Source organism: Euprymna scolopes, chromosome 25 (assembly GCF_053919585.1).
Source record: "Euprymna scolopes isolate OS-2025 chromosome 25, ASM5391958v1, whole genome shotgun sequence".
In the NCBI taxonomy this organism is placed as follows: Eukaryota; Metazoa; Mollusca; class Cephalopoda; order Sepiida; family Sepiolidae; genus Euprymna; species Euprymna scolopes.
In genome coordinates, this window is record NC_136506.1 from 90147905 (window position 1) to 90172571 (window position 24667).

Below are 24667 nucleotides of genomic sequence, written 5' to 3' on the forward strand. Positions count from 1 at the left end.
ATATATATATATATATATATATAATGTAAGTGTTTTAAATATATATAGCGGAGAAATCTGTGTAGCTTAATTTCCATATATATTTTCAAAACTTATTACCTAGCTCTACTTACGTAAAGAGCGCTGTCGAAGTAAATACTAAAAATATTTAATAGTATTTTATGTAGATTCATAAAATAAACACACACATTATATATATATATATATATATATATATATATATATATATATATATATATATATATATATATATCATGCCTTATACGTGCGATTCGCTGTATGCTCAAAATTATATTTAAAATATAGATGCGATGCTAAAAATTAAATTTATCTTGGGATTAAACCACATAATTGTATGATAAAAATGTTTTTCTGTGATTTATTATCATTTAAACTTTGCCGCATCTAAAAAGGAAACACTATATGTAAACTTGCTAAGTAATATAATAGTTTTATCTTCATATCGAACTGCGAATAATGGGCTAAAGAATTGGTTAGAATGATTTTATAAAGTTCGGAAATGTGAATAAAGAACTTTATTAAACGTGAAAGCGAATAAAAAAGAGTATTTAATTCTTTCAGTCGAATCTGGGCAGCATGATGAATAATTATCTGTTACTACAGAAGAAATTCGATTTGAATCTGGGTTTCTTTCAGTCCATTAATGATATTAATAGTAATTCTTCTTGGCATGACCACCATTTAACTGTTGCGGAATCTTCAGTGACACATTTCTCCAATCGAGTAATTGAATTATTTCTCATCTCTTCGGCGTGCGCAAGGGGTTTGTTCTTCGAAAGTCCGTTGTTCATTTAATTGTTCGTGCGTCCTTTGAATACGTCAAACCACAAATCATGTTGAGAACAAATAACAGGCATTGCTATAAAATCCAAGAACAGATTATAAGTCTATAACAGACGGCTATTCCGGTAGCAAGATAACTGTTTCTATGTCTATCCTTGTAGCCATGTCACCAGTAAGGGTGCTGGAGGTAAACGTTTTATCTGGGCTGACGTTATCCGCCTGATAGTCAGGGACCCGAACCTTGGATTAACCACTAAGGAGGCTGTCCTATCAACAAGTGCGAAGTACTGGGGCTTCTGTATTGCCATTTGGTGAATGGATTCTGGACCATGCAGTAGCTTCTGGTGGGGCCTCTCGATGCCATATTAGTGGGTAATCGTTACGGCTTTACCTTATCATGTTCTACAAAAAAAAATTTCTTCGTTTCTTTTTCTCTCTTAGTTTCCCCTCTCTGTCCTGCTCTTAGCAAGTCTGACGACCTAGTCCACAAATTCCAAAATTCCATCATGACAAGTTTCAAGAAAAAATACACGATTAAACCCGGGTCTCCAACTTCCAACTCAGACCCCCACTACCATGTCTCCTTCTCCAACATCAGGGGTCTACGTTCTAAACTTTCAGAGGTTGAAACCCAATTACAGGAAACTAAACCTGACCTTTTATTTTTAAGCGAAACTGGCATTGGACAGGCTATTTCCCTAGATGAGTTCGTAATTAAAGGATACTCTAACTTAAGATTTAGAAGAATCTGACCCCCAAGATCGCCATGGGCATGGAATATGTGCCTATATTAAAGATGGTTTTCCATGTGGTAGGTACATCTCCAGAGAAGATCCTAATTTACCCTATATGTGCTTCCGGGTTGCACTATCTCAAACTACTGCATTTATATTTGCTCTCTATCGCCACCACAACAGCGGAGTTACTATCTTTAAAAGCATATCTGAAAAAATTGACCAAGTCCTATCTGCTTATCCTTCAGCTAACATTCACGTATGTGGAGACTTCAATGTTCACAACGTGGAATGGTTGCCTCACTCAAACAAGACCGATGTCATGATTTCTCCATTGCTTATGACCTCACTCAGATTGTTCACGAACCTACCCGTGTGCCCGACAATGACGGCCAGTATACGAGTCTACTAGACCTTTTTCTCACAACTTGCCCTGAACTATGTTCAGTTTCTGTTCTGTCTCCTCTTGGATCTTCCGACCACTCTATTGTATCAGTTAAGATAAAAATGAAATGTAACAAGTCCCCATACGTATCTCTCCATCGTACAGTATATCAATACACTATGGCTGACTGGGATAGCTTCCATACATTTATATCGGATTTACCTCTGCGTTACATGTTTAAAAAGGATGTGTCCTCTATAGTATCAGACCGTACAGAATTGTTAATTGTAGGTATTGACCATTTCATACTCTCGAAAAAGTTCCAACAAAAACATAACAGCCAGCCATGGTTCTCTCCAGAATGTGCTGTTGCCATTGCGCACAGAAATCACCTTTTCCACTGCTTCCAACGTAATAGATGTATGGAAACTAAAGCCGCTTTCAGGACTGCCAGCAACTATTGTCAGAAAGTAATAAAGAACGCAAGAGAGTTGTATGCTCAGTCCGTCATGTCCAAAGTAGTTGAGCAGCGGCTTGGTTCCCACGAGTTTTGGCAAATAGCAAACAGAATCCTGCATAGAAGCGTGTGCTCTATCCCAACTATCATCAATGGACCTGAAGTAATCTCGTCAGCATCAGACAAAGCCAAACTCTTTGCCAAGAACTTTGCAGCTAATTCTACTCTTTGCGACCAAGGCCGCCAACCACCAATATTTCCTCCTGTGTCAGAAAACACGCTATGTGATATACATATATCTGTACGTGATGTTGCCAAACTAATCAAAAACCTTGTTTCCAGTAAAGCAATCGACCCTGACGGTATTCTAATTATAGTACTCAAAAAACTTCAACCAGAACTAGCGCCCATACTTACAAAACTGTTTAAACGTTGTCTTAAGGAGAATTGCTTCCCATCACCCTAGAAAATCTCATCAGTATGCCCTGTATTTAAGAATTCAGGTGATCGCTCATCCCCCTCTCAGTACAGGTCAATAAGTCTCCTGTGCGTCATGAGTAAGTTGCTGGAATCTGTGTTAAATACAGAAGTAATCAACCATCTCAGCAAAAATAACCTTCTTAGTGACACACAATATGGTTTCCGTTCTGCTAGATCTACAGCAGATGTGCTAACAGTTGTATCTCATAGGATTAGCGAATCTCTCAACGGAAGCAACCTTTCTAGGGTAATTGTGCTTGACATATCTAAGGCCTTTGATAGGGTATGGCATGAAGGTTTACTTCACAAGATCTCTAGCTATGGTATAGCTGGAAATGTCTTCTCAATTATTAAATCATTTCTTTCTGACGGGTTCATAAGAGTAGTAATTGATGGGTAAAAATCAGAAGCTCACGGTATTAATGCTGGAGTCCCTCAGGGGTCCATCCTGGGCCCAACTCTTGTCCTGATCTACATTAATGATCTTCCAAATCACATCCTTACATACTTTATAAACATTTATGCTGTTGACACTACCATCTATGGTAGCACATCTAAGTCAGTAAAGGACAAAGTTCTCTCTGATTTCCTTTCCTCTGATCTTGAGCACGTGGGACAATGGGGAGAGGAGTGGCTGGTTACTTTTAATACATCTAAAACCAAGCTTCTCTCTTTACATCATCAACGTTCTGATCCACATCTGCCATCAATTGAAATGAATCGCTCTCGTCTTTAGGAGGCCTCAAGTTTTGACAAGCTTCTGGACTTGACCTTTACTCCTGATCTTAACTGGAATAGGCTCATCAAATCTGTTTCCAGGGCCGCTGGAAAATGGTCGGATCCTTCTATTGATCCAGTAGATATCTCACTGCTGAGTCAATTCTCTATCTATATAAGAGCCAGGTACGTCCAAGGATGGAATACTGTTGCCACATCTGGGCAGGAGCTGCTAGAAAGGATTTGTCCTGCCTTGAGATAGTTCAAAATAGACTTCATAGCCTCGTAGGAGATATTCTTTACTTATATTACCATTACTAACGATTACTATATTGTCCAATTTCTACTGTGCACTCTTTAACCCTTATTCTTGAGTGGCTGGTTGGCCTTGATAAGTGGTGATGCCTATGAAAAAAAAACTTCATTGATTTCCAATGTATACTTCACTTACATATTAGCGTATGAGTGCTTGGGAAAATATTAGTAGCAGCTGTCAGATAGTTGGCTTGCGAAGGTATTAGCAGCAGTAGCCAAAAAAATGCACATATGCATATTAGGAAGTGTGCGCGAGCTGGCGCGAAAAAGACAAAAAAGAACACCACGTGGTCGGGAGCAGAGAAAAAGTGCGGTTGAAAAAGATAGATGTGTAAGGTCGCAGAAAGAAAAACGCGAACAGGGAAGATGAACAGGTAGCCCTGCAGTGACAGACAGAGAGAGAGAGAGAGAGAGAGAGTTATTTAAGCTGGTGTCGAGATGGGGAGAAAGAAAAATGGTAATAAACGGTTTGTGCTAAAACGAAAGAAAAGTAGAGTCGAATATATTTGTTTTTGTTTGTTCCTTTCCGACAGTGCCAAAGAGTGTAGAGGTCTGAGAAATGTTTAAACTGTGAAGAATACGGTTTGAGCGTAACGACGTTACATTAGGTACCCCACGTCACCGCAAGTAATGTAGTAATAATCTAATCGGAATGTTACCCCGAGGTGTCTGTCCGTGTGTGTGTCTCATTTTAGTTAAGTTAAAAAAAAATAAGTTAAGAATAAATAAATATTTAAGGGAACATTAGTATTTATCGCTTGAGCCAATTCTCTCCACATGAAACCATTTATAAAAACTCTCAGTGGACTTCTCTTTATGTTATCTTTCTTTACAAAAAGGTTATTTCTGTACCAATCACTAGACGAAACGGCACTATAAAAACATAACATTATAAACACAATCAGTAGTAAAATTTGTATAAATTAGATTAATCTTTTTATGTCATAAATAAGAGGCTGGATCTATAACTTCACTGTGCTTGTTATTTAAAGCAATTTGGATGATATTATAAAGGATACATGCCTTAAAAATGCATTTAATATAAACTCAATTCAACAGTCAACAACTACATCCTTGCCACAGACTATTTGACTAAGATATGTATCAAGACAATTCCTCGCCTTCCCTATAGTCCAAACCTTGCTCCCTGTGACTTTTGGTTATTCTCTAAGTTCAAGGAAAATCTTAGAGGCTAACGTTATGAGACAATTGAGGAGCTTCAATCTATGCACCCTACCTCGCCAAACATTCACGAAAAACACTCGTCTAGCCAAAACCACTATCAATAATTTCTCACATTTTTATCTGTGCCTAAACCTAAATGTAGATTCCATGAACAAAGCTTCCTTCTTAGAACTGCACGCCTGTAGAACTCTCTTCCGATTGCCTGCTTTCCAACTGACTACAATCTGATTGTCTTCAAGTCCAACGTAAACAAGTTCTTGATGAACCGTCCCACTAAGTAATCCAATTTACAAAATTCCCATTACTTATGTTTACTACGCTATAATCACATCGACTAATGTATATCCATTAACCCTTATCCTCAAGTGGCCTCTGGGCCTTGATAAGTAGTGATTCCTATGTAAAAAAAATTAAGCCAGAAATATGTAAAGAATAAAATGTTTAGAAGGATGTTTAATAGGGTTTTTTGGGGGGGGGAGGATTACAAGATGGTCACCACTTATCAAGGCTCGGAAGCCACTCAGGGATAAGGGTTATTGTAAGTACAGTACGTTAGTGTGGAGATTTAATAAAGTGTCTACTTAAGGGGGCGGTTCATCAGGAATTTGTTTACGTTGAACTTGAAGACATCCAGGTTATAGTCAGGTGGGAAGCAGGCAGACGGAACAGAGTTCCACAGGCGTGCAGCTTTGTTCATGGAATCTACGTTTTAATTTAGGCATAGATAAAGAGTGGGGAAAGTTTTTGACAGTGGATTAAGCTAGACGGGTGTTTTTCGTAAAAGATTGGCGAGGGGGTGCAGAGATTGGAGTTCAGACGAGCACCTGCCATGGAAATAACGATAATACAAAGATAAGTTTTCAACGTCTCTTCTGTGGGAGAGAAGTTGCAGAGAAGAGAAAAGGGCATCCCCCACTAACGAAGTCTATTTTGTACTCTGTCAAGGCAGGATAGGCCGTTTTTAGCAGCTCCTCACATAACAAGTTTAGAGAGACCTTATAAAGTTAAAAGTCAGTTTGTAACGGGTGGCCGAGAAAGAGACGGTCGACAGATGGGATGGCACCCAGCAGGGGAAAGATCGATAATTTAGATGTAGACAGGACTGTATCAGCATTCAACCTTTCCAAGATGTGAACAGCATTCTGGAATGAAGATTGCAGGAAATAAACCCGAGGTCTGTTGTTTGTGGTAGAAATTTCGTTGCAGCTTTCCGTCCAACAAGATCAAATATGGGCCAAGTGTGTTCCCTAATTGGTCAAATGTTGTAACTCCAAAGAATGGCATTCGTCTCTTTTGTTGAAGCGATGTCTTCCTTTGTCCGGCAAGAGACAACGGTGTTTATTTCCTTCCTGTTTTGTCGTTATATGTGAACATACAACGGATAAGTTGTTTTATGACATTTTGAAAACTATAAAGAACAGACTCACATTCAGTAAGACACTCGTTACATCCACGTGTATATATGTACAAAATATATACGCACCCCCACGGGAATACAACATTGTGTTCCACAAATAAGTTGTTAATCTAGAGAATTTTGCCCATAGAAGTTCTGTATAATTTTATGCGACCAGAGGAAGAAAGGGGAATTATTTACCGTGGTTGTAGCTAGATAGGTTTTCTTGTGAAGGTTTTAGAGCGTGGGCAATCATTGATCGGAGCTCGGTCGAGTACCTACTGTGAAAATAACGATAGTGTCAAGAACGACTAGCAATCTCCAAGTTCACTGTGCCGTCTGGGCATTATAAGAACTGGTTTACCTGTATATTAACTTTTCCTAGTGATTTGCTGTTGTACGCGTCATAGGAAATAAAAGGTGTTAGTTAATTTTGTGACCCCACACAATTATGTTCCCCGCTTTCTTGTTTGCTTCGTTCCATTTTTCGCACAATTATTTGATAAAAAATAACTCGATTTCTGTTTTAATAAGTAAATCATGCATGGTCCCTCGTGAATGCACAGTGAAAAATGACTAAGTTCAGCATTTGCCCCCCCCCAAAGAAAAGTCCCCAAGGGATTCAAATCTTGGTGAAAATTAACAAACAGTGCAGTTTTAGGCCTTAACGCATACTAATTTAAGTTCTGCACCATGCAAAAAAAGAAATGACAACCTCCATCATTTGCTCCTCTATTTAGCCCCAAAAGTCTCCAAGGCCTTAACATATTTAAATGTGAGTTAACCACCATGCAAGACTGCTAACTAGACATACACAGAAAATTTTGGACAAACATGGTAAAAAACATCCTAAAAATAGTGTTTTCCTTAGGTCTAAAGAGCCCGTGTGGCACACCCAAGAGTTATCGCGAAGTATAGACAAAAAATTATATAGAAATCAGTTAGTTACAACTTTTCAGAAAGTTTTATATTTAACAAATATATGTAAATAAACATATTTAACAAATATATGTAAATAAACATATTTAAAAAAATATATATGTAAATAAACATATTAAAAAGATATATGTAAAAAAACATATTTTTAAAATACATCTAAATAGATATAAAAAATATATATGAATAGACATATTTAAAAGATAAATTTATTTAAACATATTAAAAAATATAATGTAAAAATACAAACGTTAGAAATATGTGAAAATAAATATATTTTTCAAAAATATATTTTAATAAACATATTTTTAAAAATATAGGGAAACAAAAATATTTTTAAAAAATATATGTAAATATATGTAAATAAAAATATTTAAAAATTATACGTAAATAAACATATTTTAACTAATATATGTAAATAGACATATTTTTAAAATATATTTAAATAAACATATTTAAAAATTTATATGCACATAAATTTAATTTAAAATGTATATGTACATATTTTTTAATATATGTGAATAAATATTAAAAGATATATAATAAGAAACATTTTAAAAGTATATGTAAATAAACATATGTAAAAAATACATGTTAAAATACATGCGTAAAAAATATATGTAAATGAACATATTTTTAAAAATATATGTAAATAAACATATTTTTAAAAATATATGTAAATAAACATATTTTAAAAATATATGTACATAAACATTTTTAAATACATGTAAACAAATATATTTTTAAAATATATGTAAATAAACATGTTTTACAAACTACATATAAATAAACATATTTTTAAAAATATATGTAAATAAACATATTTTTAAAAATATGTGTAAATAAACATGTTTTACAAACTACATGTAAATAAACATATTTAAAAATACATAAAAATAAACATGTATTTGAAGAAATCAAGTTAACGTAATTGGGCAGTGTCATATGAAGTTTTTATGAAATTAACTAACGCGATATATTACCGATAAAGTTTCTATGGAAACAGGAAATGGGTCGGAGAAGTTAATATGCAGGTAAACTTAAGAAACCTCTTTAATTAAGCCTCAAATCTACTCTGTTAAGAGATTATCTACCTTGTTTTCCAAAATAACCACATTTGGTTAGGCAGTCATTTCTTGTATTATAATTTCAATAATATAACTTTTTTATTTTATGTTCTTGTCTGTTTTTCTGAATGCATTTTTTCTTTGCGTTTTTTTTTCTTTTTGGGTTTATTCCTTCAACATTCTAAGAGAAAACAAAACAACTAAGTCACTTCATTTTACCAGCATTTTATCAAAAAATTGCCAACGCGTATAAAAATACTCTCTAAATGGTTTTCTTCGGAGTAACATACGAGTTTATTGAAATGGAAGATGGAACAAATTAAGAGTGCCCGGGTTGTTACCAAGGGAGTGGCAATTGTAAATTGCCGACAACATACAAACGAAAGGACGACATGATTTTTTTTAATATCGATTGTCCAATCATTTATTTCTAGTCTAGCATTATTGCAAATCGATAATATCGTAGAATCAACTAGCGTTACCGGTAGAAATTTCACAGCGGACTCTTCCATATGTAATATATTGATGTTGGCATTTTATGGATGTACAGCGTAAATGGAGACGCTCTGATAGTATTGTAGTTCTTTTTTTTTTAAACTGCAAAAGTATTTATCTAAGCTAGCAGGGATGGCCGGCGTAGCCCGGCCATAAAATATGTTAAATATCATATTTTGATTTATGCAGATTTCGTATATGTTATCATAGAGTCAATTTTCTATCGATTTTTATATATTATAAAGTTGTGATTTCAAAAATAAAAACATACACTTGTCAGGGGAGGTAATAAAGTTTGTCTTCCACTGAAGTAGTCCGGTTCTTAACTAAAACAGAATAATTTGTTTAAAAATAAAACATGTTAATATTTAGGGGCAGAGAGGGGAGGGGTTATGTGCCATTTAAAATTCCAGACATTGAAAGCGAAGGCAGAAAAAGAAGGTGAAAAAAAGGAAGAGAAGGGAAAAGGTGGAAGAATAAGATTCGGTGTAATCGAGATTATCAGTGTAAGTGAAGGGGAAAAGGGTTAATTACAACATACATATTTACATATACAAACATACATACATATTTACATATACAAACATACATACATATTTACATATATAAACATACATACATATTTACATATACAAACATACATATTTACATATACAAACATACATATTTACATATATAAACATACATACATATTTACATATACAAACATACATACACATTTACATATACAAACATGCATACATATTTACATATACAGACATATTTATATATACAAACATACATACATATTTACATATATAAACATACATACATATTTACATATACAAACATACATATTTACATATACAAACATACATACATATTTACATATAAAAACATACATACATATTTACATATATAAACATACATACACATTTACATATACAAACATACATATTTACATATATAAACATACATACATATTTACATATACAAACATGCATACATATTTGCATATACAAACACGCATACATATTTACATATACAAACATACATATTTACATATATAAACACGCATACATATTTGCATATAAAAACATACATATTTACATATATAAACATACATACATATTTACATATACAAACATACATACATATTTACATATACAAACATATATATTTACATATATAAACATACATACATATTTACATATAAAAACATACATACATATTTACATATACAAACACACATACATATTTACATATATAAACATGCATACATATTTACATATATAAACACGCATACATATTTACATATACGAACATATTTACATATATAAACATGCATACATATTTACATATACAAACATACATACATATTTACATATACAAACATGCATATTTACATATAAAAACATACATACATATTTACATATACAAACATACATCCATATTTACATATAAAAACATACATACATATTTACATATACAAACATACATACATATTTACATATACAAACATGCATATTTACATATAAAAATAAACATACATATTTACATATACAAATATATAAACATATTTACATATACAAACATGCATATTTGCATATAAAAACAAACAAACATATTTACATATACAAACATACATACATATTTACATATATAAAGATACATACATATTTACATATACAAACATACATACATATTTACATATATAAACATACATATTTATATATACAAACATACATACATATTTACATATACAAACATACATATTTACATATTTAAACATACATACATATTTACATATATAAACATACATACATATTTACATATATAAACATACATACATATTTACATATATAAACATACATACATATTTACATATAAAAACATGCATACATATTTACATATATAAACATACATACATATTTACATATACAAACATACATACATATTTACATATATGAACATGCATACATATTTACATATATAAACATACATACATATTTACATATACAAACATACGTACATATTTACATATACAAACATACATACATATTTACATATACAAACATACATACATATTTACATATACAAGCATGCATATTTACATATAAAAACATACATACATACATATTTACATATCCAAGCATGCATATTTACATATATTAACATGCATACATATTTACATATAAAAACATACATACATATTTATATATAAAAACATACATACATATTTACATATACAAACATGCATACATATTTACATGTATAAACATACATATATATTTACATATACAAACATACATATTTACATATACAAAATACATACATATTTACATATACATACATACATACATACATATTTACATGTACAAACATACATACATATTTACATATAAAAACATAGATACATATTTACATATACAAACATACATACATATTTACATATAAAAACATACATACATATTTACATATATAAACATACATACATATTTACATATACAAACATACATACATATTTACATGTACAAACATACATACATATTTACATATAAAAAACATACATACATATTTACATATACAAACATACATACATATTTACATATACAAATATACATACATATTTACATATATAAATATACATACATATTTACATATACAAACATACATACGTATTTACATATATAAACATGCATACATATTTACATATATAAATATACATACATATTTACATATACAAAGATGCATACATATTTACATATACAAACATACATACATATTTACATATACAAACATACATACATATTTACATATACAAACATGCATAACATATTTACATATATAAACATACATACATATTTACATATACAAACATGTATGCATATTTGCATATACAAACATACATACATATTTACATATACAAACATGCATACATATTTACATATACAAACATACACGCATATTTATATATACAAACATACATACATATTTACATATACAAACATTCATATTTACATGTACAAACATACATACATATTTACATATAAAAACGTACATACATATTTACATATAAAGACATACATACATATTTACATATAAAAACATGCATACATATTTACAATATGCAAACATACATACATATTTACATATATAAACATACATACATATTTACATATATAAACATACATACATATTTACATATATAAACATACATACATATTTACATATATAAACATACATACATATTTACATGTACAAACATACATACATATTTACATATAAAAACATACATACATATTTACATATATAAACATACATACATATTTACATATAAAAACATGCATACATATTTACATATATAAATATACATACATATTTACATATAAAAACATGCATACATATTTACATATATAAACATGCATACATATTTACATATAAAAACATAGATACATATTCACATATACAAACATACAGACATATTTATATATAAAAACATCCACACATATTTACATATAAGAACATGCATACATATTTACATATACAAACATACATATATGTATAAATGAATCTATTTTCATATTACAAGACATGAAAATCAGTATCAAAAAATTTGTTAGCTAATTTTCTTTACTCGTGATAAAAATAAATTTTACCACGATTAAACTAAAATTACATATAACATTAGTAATAACAAATAGTAAAATTATTTATTACAAGAAATTGAAGGTCACACCAATTAAATGACAGTCACTCAGAAGAAAAAAGATTCAATCGTTGCATACAAAATAACAGCCACGCCATCGTATTAATATATTGATAAGGATCAAAATAGGAAAAGAATTATCGATTATAATTAACTAACATGGGTGCCCGGTGTTGCCCGGGTATTTGTAGGTGTATGTTAAGAAAAAAAAGCGGTCAATTTTTTTTTTTATTTGACCCCACTATGACCCCTTAAAATTTATTGTTTTGGGCTCAAATCGAGTTGTTAAGTCCAAGGAACCTATATCTAAAATTTCAAGTGTGTAGACCCAAAATTGTCGGAGGAGTTTTGTAGAGTTCATAAAAGGTCAAATCGTTGAACTTTGACCCCTTAACAGCAAAATTTCTGACCGAAAACGGATCACATCGATTTTCCCAAACCTCAGTACCCTGTATATCAAATTTCGAGTTAGTAGACTTAAAATTGACAGAGTTATTGCGTAGGGAAATGTACACACACCCACACACACACACACATACACACAGAAAGACACTTTCACTTTTTTTAGATATATAGATTTACTCTGATATGTTTTATTTGCTTATGTGTTGTTTTTATTTATTTATCTGTTTATCTATTTTTTGTTGTTTTAATATCCGAACATAATTTTTTACTCTTGGTTTTTTAGTGGAGGTATCATTTGTTTTATGTTCAGTGAGTTCTCTCCCTTTTGTAATAATTTGGATAGATTTTCTTCAAATGTTTATGAGGAAGAGGTCTTTAGTTTTTAGGGATGCGTTCTCGACAGATTTGGGGGGATTTTATATTTCGAAGGATATTTTTGGAAGGGAGTTTTGGGATGAGCTGGATTCAGAGAAATATTTTCAATGAAAATATGAGAAAAACAAGAGGCATTGTCATACTGTAAACAAAACAAAATAATAAGTTTAGAAAGCATATATTCACAGAAGACATATTTTATATATATTTAAAATAAAAGGTTTACAGCATTAGGAAAACAGAATATTCATGAATATTTTTAGAGTTCTTGTAAAAACAAGAAAGTTTTATTAGCTGAGACATTGGAGGAAGTCTGGATCGATTAATTAAGAGCCGTGACTTTCAGGGTTCAGGAAAATCGTATTCGAGATTTCTCTGCTCATTTTTTATATATTATAATTCATTGTTTATAAGAGTTAATGTTTATTTGATTTCGTATTAGTAAAATATTTCAGTGAGATAATGTTACAGGAAAATAGGCTGTCCCCTTTTCCTGTAAATAAGAAGAACGTTAGATAAGTGGAAAATTAGATTAGGATAAGACGAGACTCGAACCTTGTAAGCAAGGTTCAGAAATAGATTTACAAATTGGAAGGTAAGAATTTCGCTATTGTTAAATTCCAAGAATTAATTTTTCATTCTTTTATGAAAACAGAATTAAAAACGTCAGCTAAAAAGAATGAACAATACAAATTAAAAATATATTGTAAAAAATAGGTTAGGTTAAAAAGATAGGTTAGTTGAGAATTCTTTGTTTGCAGAAGTGTGTTTTGGGCAAACATATGCTTAGCCATGTGAGTTGGTCATGTTTTGGAACCACACATCTGACGTCATAGCAAAAAGGGAATTCTCAATATAGGAGCTATTTTTTGTCAGATTAAGGGAGTCGGCAGTCGGGCAGGAAGCAGAACAATTGAGTCTACTCGTCAGAGAAAGGGTTGGATTCAGAGTCTTTTGGAAGCGAAGGAAATAACATTAAACTATGCAGATCCCGAATTTAAATTCCTGACGTCAAATCATTTGATCGGTCAAATGAAATAAAGAATCACCATCGATATGTTTGTCTTCGTGTCGTCATTCAACAATTGAAGGTAATGTGTTAATCATCTTAATATAAACTTTGTAAAAAACCCTTCCAAGTAATGTGTCCCCCTCCGCCATCATAAGTAATGATCCCCCCTCTGATGTAAAAGAACAGTAATACATATTCATTCAATAATGAATTCCCATCTCTCCCATCTCTCACTGTTATAAATGTCTTGTCTCCCTCATCGTTACGTCTGCATTATATGTCCCCGATATATGATCCCCAATATGAAACCCCCTGCTATTCAACAATAGAATGGATATATTTCAGTGAATAAAGTTGATATAGATTATCAGACGATGATAAGTCAATGAGTTTTGTATGTGAGTGTGTTCATTAATATTCGTGTATGTGTGAGTGGAGAGAATTGTTGCCGAGGGAAGGGCTAGTGATAACGATCCGTAGACTAGGGTCAACTGGACTTCACTGGTTTATTGAAAGAAAATCTGGCTTTTAAAGAATTTGGGTAGCTCTCAGATACACTCATTTCAAATAAATTCAGAAAGTTTTCTGATTGATCCAAAATATAATTATTTGTTTTTAATTACGATAGTGGTGCGCAGAGGATATGCGCACAGACGCGTTTCTGCATTTTAATGCATTACACATCGACGCTACATGTTCGAAATGAATTTACTTACTTACGTGTTTATTTGTATTTTGTTTGTTTTTTGTTCTGTTTTGTATGTTTGTTGTTGTTTTTGTTGTTGTTGTTGTTGTTGCTGCTGCTGCTGCTGCTGCTGCTGCTTTAATGATTTACTTTGTTCACTATTTGCTTTTCACGTGCTTTTTTTTTTCTTTTTAGTGGGTCCAGTGCCATTTGTAATAGTCTGGATAATTTTAAAGAAAATATATGAAGATATTCTGTGAGTATTTGTTTTAAAACGATTGCATTCAACCATTATTTTTTTTATTTATTATTACCATTTTAATTAATAATCTAATTTAAACTTGTAATTAAAAATTACTGTTCAAACTTTTATATATACTAGAGATACCGGTAACTCGTCGAATCACATTTACTGTCAATACTATTCATCCTACTTTAATTTCATAAACCGCACTATATCGTTTATATATATATATATATATATAGCAAAAATGGTAATTAGTAAAAACATGAAGAAAGTGCTCAATACTATTGTAGAGCAAATATGCGTTTTATTTTTATTTACCGTTTTATCTGTTTAGTTACACTTGTTTCGGTTACCGAATCATATTAGCGATCCGTCCATCAGACTTTTATATATATATATATATATATATATATATATATATATATATATATATATATGTGGAAATGGTAATTAATAAAAACTGAAGAAAGTGCTCAATACTGTTGTAGAGCAAATATGCGTTTTATTTTTTATTTTTTATTACCGTATCTTTCTGTTAAGTTACATTATTGTTTCAGCTACCCGGCCGTTTTTTTTTTTTTGGCCGTCTGTAGCTTCCTCAGACTTTTACGGTAATAATAAAAAATAAAACGTATATATATATATATATATATATATATATATATATATATATACAAGATTCATGAGTGTAGAGATTGCAGTACCCAGATTTCTTATGTGTATATTTTCGTGCACTTTCTGATATTGGCCATTTTAATTTGTACCTAATGTAATTTCTACGAAGTTCTCTTACCCATTTAGCTAAGGATGTTGATTTCTCACTAGTTTCCTAATTTTTTAATGCAATATAGTTGCGAAATATGTTTTTTAATTGACAGCCGGTCTATCCTATATACATGCTACTTCTGCAGCTCTCAATAACTTCACATTTATATACCATGTCAGAAATAAGGCATTTACCGTTCAATTTTTGTTGCTACAGTTAAAGAGAGTTTCGTTTTCAGTGTTCTGTTACCTTGTCTACTTTCCTCGTCTATTTTTTGCGTTATTGGAACTTATAGTTTTCGCTGGGTTAACAGATGTTGAGAATGATAATTTTACTTTTGGTTTACCTTTATTTGAGTCAGCTATTAACGATATAACCATGTAGGCCGACAGATTCTCGTTAGATTATCATGGTTAAGCAACGCTGATGCTAGTCAGTACTGAATGGGTGACCATTTTGGAATTCTATGTGCTGTATGTGCTCTCTGCTTATTTAAGCATTGTTTCCAGTCATCTTGGAGTTGCCACTGGATTCAAGCAATGCCGGTTCAGGAGAGGTGTGATTGAGATTACGCCACACTTGCTCCAAAATCACACGCGTTACAAGCCTTGTAAACGTTATTCATTGTTTCTCAAAAACGGAACGAGGGTCAGGGGTGTGCTGTTTAGTACTGTCGAATGTTGTCTATATCAGATTTCTCTTTGTCTGCCTGTCCGTTCAACTTTTCTTGGTAACTACTGAGTCGATCTGGCTGAAATTTTGTATGGACCTTTGTTATGATAAAGTACAATGAACTACCTATTATTGTGTCCATTATCCATGCACAGTTAGAGATCAATAAGGATTCGTATTCAATGCAAAAATTAGTATAAATTTACCCTTATTCGACCATCAATTTAGCACAAAGTACTCATAACTTTTGTCCATATTTAACGAGCTAAAACGTCTATTTGTCTAGTAATTCCTTTGTTTGTTTGTTTTTTATTAATGTTGTTTTATTTTCACAATAGAATTCATTGTTCTTGATATTTTCAGGTGTTGGTTACCCGTGCATCTCTCAGCAATTGAAGGTCTTCTCTACATCCCAATCATTGCCAGCCTTTGTGTAAGTATGCTTTATTAGTTCCGCCGCCAAGGAGGTTACGTTTTCAATAGAGCTTGTAACTATGTTTCTTTTTGTGCAGCCTAACAACACTGGACTAATTGTCACCAAACTTGTTCAAACTATTGGTCATGGTCTAACTCAGAATTGATTTAATTTTGATATATCTTTGAGGAAAATCACGAAAAAAAAGTTAACGTAACAATTTTGACGATAACCTAAGTTCTGTTCATCGTAGTAGGGTCTCGCTGCTTGGTCCATATTGTATTTATTGAAGTCCAGCATCTTATATGCTTTTGACCCTTGATTTTAAAAGTTCAGTTAAAATTCTGAGAAAATTTCAACTGGAGCTTCTTTATAACAGTACCTAACATTTCAGCCTGATCAGACAAATATTTTTTTTTTATTGATCAACATTTCAATAGTACAGCTCCGTTACAATATGAAGAAATCGACTCAGATGAAACTGGCCAACACTTACTTTTTCAGGCGGTGTTATGCAGCCTCACGATTAATGTTCTGGTTTATACTTGTAGATTAATTTGCTTTGTGAACATATATTTTGTAAAGTAATAGTTTGTAACTGATAGAGTCAATTTATTCCATGGAATATGCATTTGCTAGGGACTACCACACCACGTCAATATGCTCGTGAATACGACCAAGTGCGTTCACTGCACGGATTGTGATCGTCCCACGCATAGTGCCAGTCAACTCAATCACAAAGGAAAAATATATATTGTGTTTATTTTCGGCAACCTTGCGACTCTCACTTCCTTTATTTCGTCCTTTAGTCCTCATATTCCATGAAAGAATGTTTCTTAGAAATAAGAGAAGAATTTCAGTTTTCTGGGTCAGAATCTATCCATCTAATATTTGTCGTAGGATAGTTTTTGACTTTTAAGTAATTTTTTTTAGTTCCTTACGTCAAGTGGCTTTATGACTTGTCTTGAACAATTAAAAAAAAAGTTCCTCGTCACAAACAAGAACCACAAGCCTATAAACAAAGGATCCAACCTGCGTGAAAGTAGATCGGCCGAACTGTCCGGCAACTCTCAGAAAAATCAATTATCTGTCGTAAATGTTCAACTTTCTCTAACTATCATTTTTACTCGTCCTCTTGGGGAGGAAGGCTCTGACCGCCTCATCTTCCCATCTCCTCAAATCGTTTTACTTCTGACTGAATCTGGGCTTTGTTAGTGGGAACTATTCCGCCTCCCAGAGACTGGGCATTAAAGACAATCGATCTAATACATTATCTAGATAGTGTCTATTCATGTGGAATTCATAAAAAACGATCCCAGCTTTAAATTGCTATTTAATGAGAGAATTTTTTTTTTCAAAATAAAAAAAAAATATCTTCTGAGTGATTGGAGTCAGGCGACAGATATTGTCAGCTTTCTGTACTCGCAATTTTCCTTTGTCCAAGCATCTATCACTGCAATGTCTGCGATTCGTATGCATCAGCAAAACATGCTGTGCAGCGCATGCTTACATTCTCGAAAACAATAATTGTACTAACCTAGGTTGGAATCACACTGAATAACCGTGAATGATCACGGAAGATGGAAAGACCGAGGAGGGAGATCACAGTCAAGACATTCATTGGGAGGGTACCGAAACTTTGGGTAAGCCTTGGGGAGGGTACCGAAACTTTGGGTAAGCCTTGGGGAGGGTACCGGAACTTTGGGGAGGCTTTGGGGAGGGTACCGGAACTTTGGGGAGGGTGCCGGATCTTTGGGGAGGCTAATTGTAATTCAAACTCCAGAGAGTCGATAATCCTAATCACCAATAGTAAACGGCTAATGATAACGCAAAATGATTTGAAACGATTATCGAAAGAGGATTTGTGGGGACTTTATGTCACTCAGATTCCAAGAAACACAATTTGTTGTTTTCAGTAAGCAATCACTAATACTGATTTGTTTGAGAATTTTTAGTGAGATAATAATACTTACAAGCAATCATTGTCTTAGCATGTTATTATATAATACAAATATTTTATTGCTGTAAATGCAAAACAAACACTTTCGTATGTCTTTGTATAGATATGCATTTTAGTTATTGTAATATCGTATTTCTGCAGGTTAAAGCCCGTTTTTCGTGATTCTCGCTCGGCAACGCCCGGCGAACGGCGAAAACCGCCGGATTATACCGAGTGAGCAAAAAGAGACACGAGCGAACGGATGGTAAAAATTGAAAGAAAAAAAAAGAAAGGAAAGGAAAGCGTTTAAAAAGAAAAGAAAAGGTAGAGTATCAAGCAACAAGTTTTGTCACAATGAAGAAAAATGAATCATTCCAGGCTGGAATTTAAACACCCCAACCTTCCTATGTTAAGAACGGCTTTCAGAATAAACACCCCAACCTTCCCATGTTAAGAACGGCTTTCGGAATAAACACCCTCAACCTCCCCATGTTAAGAACGACTTTTGGAATAAACACACCTAACCTCCCCATATTCAGAACGGCTTTCGAAATAAACACTCTAAACTTCGAAAGCCGTTATTATCATGAGGAGGTTGGGGGTGTTTATACTACGTTGGGGCAGGTCGTAAAAAAGTACCAAAATAACTTTTCATGCAGAAACCAAATTATATAAATATATTTATGCACTAATTCAAAGAAACAAAACTTTTATTACCCCCCCCCACCACCAAATAAAAACAGAAAAAAACACAGCTGCCATAAAAATAAATAAAATGTTAAAATTTATGAAATTATTACAGTAGGTTGTTTGTTTTATTTTCTTTCTTTTTTATTGTTTTATTGGCTTCCGTTCGCTCGGTATAATCCAGCGGTTTCTGTCGTCCACCGGGCGTTGATAATGGAGATCGAGACTGATGGAAAAACGGGCTTTAAACTGTAGAAGTACCAAAATATCAAGTCGATGTAAATGTTTTACTGGTTTGTAGAAAGGACATTTTAAACTCTTATATTTTATAACAACTTACGTTAGCATGATTAATTTATAGTTTTTTTTTAGATTATTAAAGCATTATTCATATTTTTCTGCAATGTTTTAACCCGTGTTGACTTGAAAACGACCTTCGTTAATCAATAATAGTGCTCCTCTTCATACAGCACTACTGACCAAATATCTCGTAGAAAAAAAATTAGTTAGAATATCTTGTCCCATCCAACATATTCCCCTTGCCTAGCTCCCTCAGATTACCATTTATTTCGAGGATTACAAAACCATGTAGATGGTCTCACGAGAGGAGAGTGAACATAAGTTATATTCATATTTCACATAAAAACCTAAAGAGTTTTACAAGCGAGACATCTGTACGCTCGTTAACAGATTGAACCAAATTATAGAGAGCGAAGGTCGTTATTGTTATGAAGATTTAAAACAAAAATAGGTTTTCATTTTCAAAATTAAATTTTTAATCTGAAAATACTTTTGCACCGACCTAATAGAATGTTCATTTGTCTTTTACATGTGACAGGAAAGAAAAGAAAAAAGAAATTAAAGCGAAAGGAACAGAATAGTAGCGCATAAATAACTGTTCTGATATCAAAACTAAAAGCCAGAAACCACTACTATTGACATTTCTAAATTCTATTGACTTGCACAAAATAATACGAGTAATATTTCTAAACAGTAAAGTTGAGATTCAAATGAAAACTAGTGCTGAATTAAAAAAATAATAAGTAGCCAACTATAGTTAACGACGACCCAAATGCTCCCTTTTCATTAGCTGTTACATCGAGGTGTAGCGAGAGTACCACTCCATTGCCAGGATCACTCCACCTACCCCTGATCATCTCCTTATAATACTGTTTAGCAAGAAAACGTTAAGTACCATTTTTTAAGTCTTTGGTATGACTGGATCGAGGATTGAACCTCGGTCTCCCGGCTCATTAGCGAACGCTCTTATCATTATGACAAATGGACCAGGCCCAATAAAAAGGTTCAGTTAATTAATAAAGTGTCTTGTTGAAAAGCAATATGCATATTAGTTTACTATATTATTGAGATCACATATACATAAACAGTATTGTTGCTGTGCTGTCAAATGTTTCTAGTCTACGGGCATCCAGCGCGAATGCAGACCCCATAATATTATAGTTCAAACTGAAAGATATTTACGCAATTACTTTGATCACAGTATGTTTAAACTTGGATTAATTCTAAGAAGTTTTGACCTCATCACTGTTGCGAGAAATGAGTCCGACTTTTGCATTAAACCAATTTAGATCAAGGTTCATGCAGATTGTTTCATACTTTTAAACGTTTTTTTTTTATAACTTTGATACTGGTACAGTTTGTGACTCATGGCAAAACCGACTTTCTGCTGGCATTTTCTGGCTGTTTACGTAAACAACCGAAAAATGGCGAATGAAAACGGCTCTGTGTCAAAATCAAAACGAAGCGACGTTATCAAACAGAAAAAATGATGAAATATCATTTAAAGCAAGAAAAAATACTCACCGTATTTTATGGAAAAGTATTTTTTTTTATGAAAAACATACAATGAAGCAATTTGTACAAAAAGTTAGTTTTGTTTTCACGAGAAAGTTAAGTACTGTTTAATTATAAGAAGGAAGAACTTCTGTTTTCCATCTAGCATTTATCGTTAGCAAATTCTTAAACCTTGAAGTAATAGTTTTAGCTTCTTGCATAAAGTAACTTCGTGTCATGTCTGGAGGAATTTCCATTAAAAAAAAATATTTTAATAAATTCTCTACTGGTTCAAAAGATGAACCAAAGCGATCTAGTTAAGATTAGCTTAGGGTTAGTTTAGGGTTAATTTAGGGTTAGGGTTTAGAGTCAGTATTAGGTTATGATGAAAAAAAGGTTTTCTTTTAATTTTTTTAAGGTTAGGGTTAGCTTTCGAGAGGATTTTTTTTTTTTTAATATTCTGGAGATTTACTGTCAGCGTTTACTTAATTCGCAATCCGATTGGCTAAGCACTTCGGCATCTTCTGGCAGTTAGTGTAAACAGTCGGAGGATGCCGCCGAAAAGTCGGTTTTATTCTGGGTCACATATACTCGATTAGTAAGTTTTTAATTTTTTTTTGTTTAATAAAAGATGTAGTTGATGTAACATTGTTCGTTTTTTATTCTTTTTCAGGTGAACTTTGTTTTCTTCTTCAATGTTTTATGCGTGTTGATTTGTCAACTGAGGCAGACGGAAGAATCGGCTCAATATAAGTAAGTTGAACCTTGTTTTATGCTTGGAAGCAAAATTAACGAGTTATTCTACGTAGACAAAAGAAAATAACAAAAATGAAGAGATATAAACAAAACTTAGCATACGACCTATAATAGCATGGAGGATTTGTATGTGGTGAGCAATGTTGAGCCTCGCCAGTACCAGATTGGTGACTATTCGGGAATACCAAGCGCTGTATGTAAGAGTATGTCGACTCCTTCCTGCAAGGAACTGCAAAAACATAAGGCTGTCATCTTCCCTAATATATTTCAACTGTGACTTCTTTCTAATTAGTAGAGCTGCGTTATTATATAGTCGTTATTTATTTATACAAACATTCTCGGCTACATATGTGCATTCATGTTTCATATACGAAATAGTCACGTTGATATACTAGCTCTTGTTAGATCACCGACGTGTTAAGCAACGTTGAACCTGATCATTATTGGATGAGTGACCAATTTGGAAATACCAGGTGCCACATGTTGGAGGAGGTCAACACCTCTATACGAGAACTGCAAAAAACCTAACGTCCTCATCTTCCTTGATCAGGATATACACATAACTGGAAACCGCTTATGAATTTGATATTCCCTAGTAACTTCTTCCTTTAGAGGACGCCTGTCTAATCCGCCTACGGGAATGTCGCTTCGTTCGTTCATTCGCTCCTATTATAAAAGCATATCTTCGGGAAAGCATAGAAGAAAAAGAAAACAGAATAGAAAAAGATTAAAAAGAAGGCAGAGAAGAGGAAAGCGCGAAAGTAAAGGAAAAAGAAAAAGGAGAGAAAAAAAAATAAGGAAAAGAAGCGACTAAGAAGAAGAAGAAGAAGAAGAAGAAGAAGAAGAAGAAGAAGAAGAAGAAGAAGAAGAAACCAAAATGGCAGCTAAGCAGCTAAATCGACATCTGTCGCACTAAAATAATCTCGTAAGTTTTGGTTCCAGTTGATAGGAATTTATAAATTCTTCCGGGAAATGTACAAATATATATATATATATATATATATATATATATATATATATATATATATATATATATATATATATATATAAACAAAAAGGTTAATTGAGCTCGAGTATAAGTATGATGTCGAAAGATAACACTTTTTTATAATGACTAGCATGGGTGCCCGGCGTTGCCCGGTGTTTGGAGGTGTGTGTTGAGCAAAAAAAAAGTGATAGTAGGAAGGCAGGCTCGAACCCGTACCGCGAAGGAGGAAAAGAACGGGAAAAACCTGACGTCTTTGCTGTTACGACCACTGGCAAACCAGAAGTAACGTAGGTTTAACTTAAGGCTTGACAATCGAAAAGAGGGGGATGATTTTAGAAAATATCGGCAAAAAAGCGACCCCTCTCTGTTGAAAAGTGCCCAGTTGAGGGTGAAGAAATTAATGTTTTTAGCCAATTTTTCGGTATTTGTCGTCTGAAAGGTCGAACTTCAAAACGATACTGATCTTGTGAAAATCCGTCGCCTCTGTCGAAAGTTTTAGGCAGACATGCAAACATGCATACATACATTTCTATATTTGTAGCTCAAATTTTCGACTCAAACCGATTAAAAAGCTTGCCCTATTTCTGAATACCCTTTATGTAAAATTTCAAATGTTTAGACCAGAAATTGTTTGAGTAATTTGGTAGGGACCGCAGAGGTCAAATTTTTTTTTTTTTTTTTTTGCTTTGACCCCTATATGACCCCTTAACATTTATTGTTTTAGGAACAACTCAAGTTATTAAGTTAAATCTATATCCAAGGAACCTATATCTAAAATTTCAATTGTTTCTACCCAAAATTGTCGGAGGAGTTTGGTAGAGTTCTCAAAGGTCTAATTGTTGAACTTTGACCCCTTAACAGCCAAATTTCTGGGCGAAAACGGATTACAAAAATGTTCCCACATTGTACCACACAAATGTACAGTTGAATCGTACATGTGTATATACGTTGTTGCGTTTGTGACGTATTTACGTCGCGGAATGGTTCTATATATGTGCATACTGTTTGCATCGTGATGTGTTTGATGTATACATGACACTAATAAATGGCTGTCGTGTTCTTATCATAACCGTACCATATGTATATATATTCGTTGTATTTGTTGTGTAACGGACTGTTTCTCTTAGGTCCTTAATGCCTATTTTACGGCCCGTGACTCGTCTAGGTGTTGGGGTGTGCGTGTCAGAACATATAACATAAGATATACATTGACGACATACTTGTTTCTGATGTTGGCCGCCTCTGTCTTTTGGGCCTGCCTGGGGGA

At 32.8% G+C, this 24667-nt stretch overlaps 1 protein-coding gene across 1 annotated transcript in view; it reads left to right on the forward strand.

Annotated features, from left to right (window-relative positions):
• LOC145247498 (corticotropin-releasing factor receptor 2-like) overlaps positions 1-24667 on the forward strand; it is a 907054-nt gene that overhangs the window by 759848 nt on the left and 122539 nt on the right. The window contains exons 8-10 of the mRNA XM_080109310.1: positions 15332-15392; positions 17185-17254; positions 22330-22409. Coding sequence (XP_079965436.1) covers positions 15332-15392; positions 17185-17254; positions 22330-22409 — 211 coding nt within the window. The remainder of the gene's footprint in view (positions 1-15331; positions 15393-17184; positions 17255-22329; positions 22410-24667) is intronic.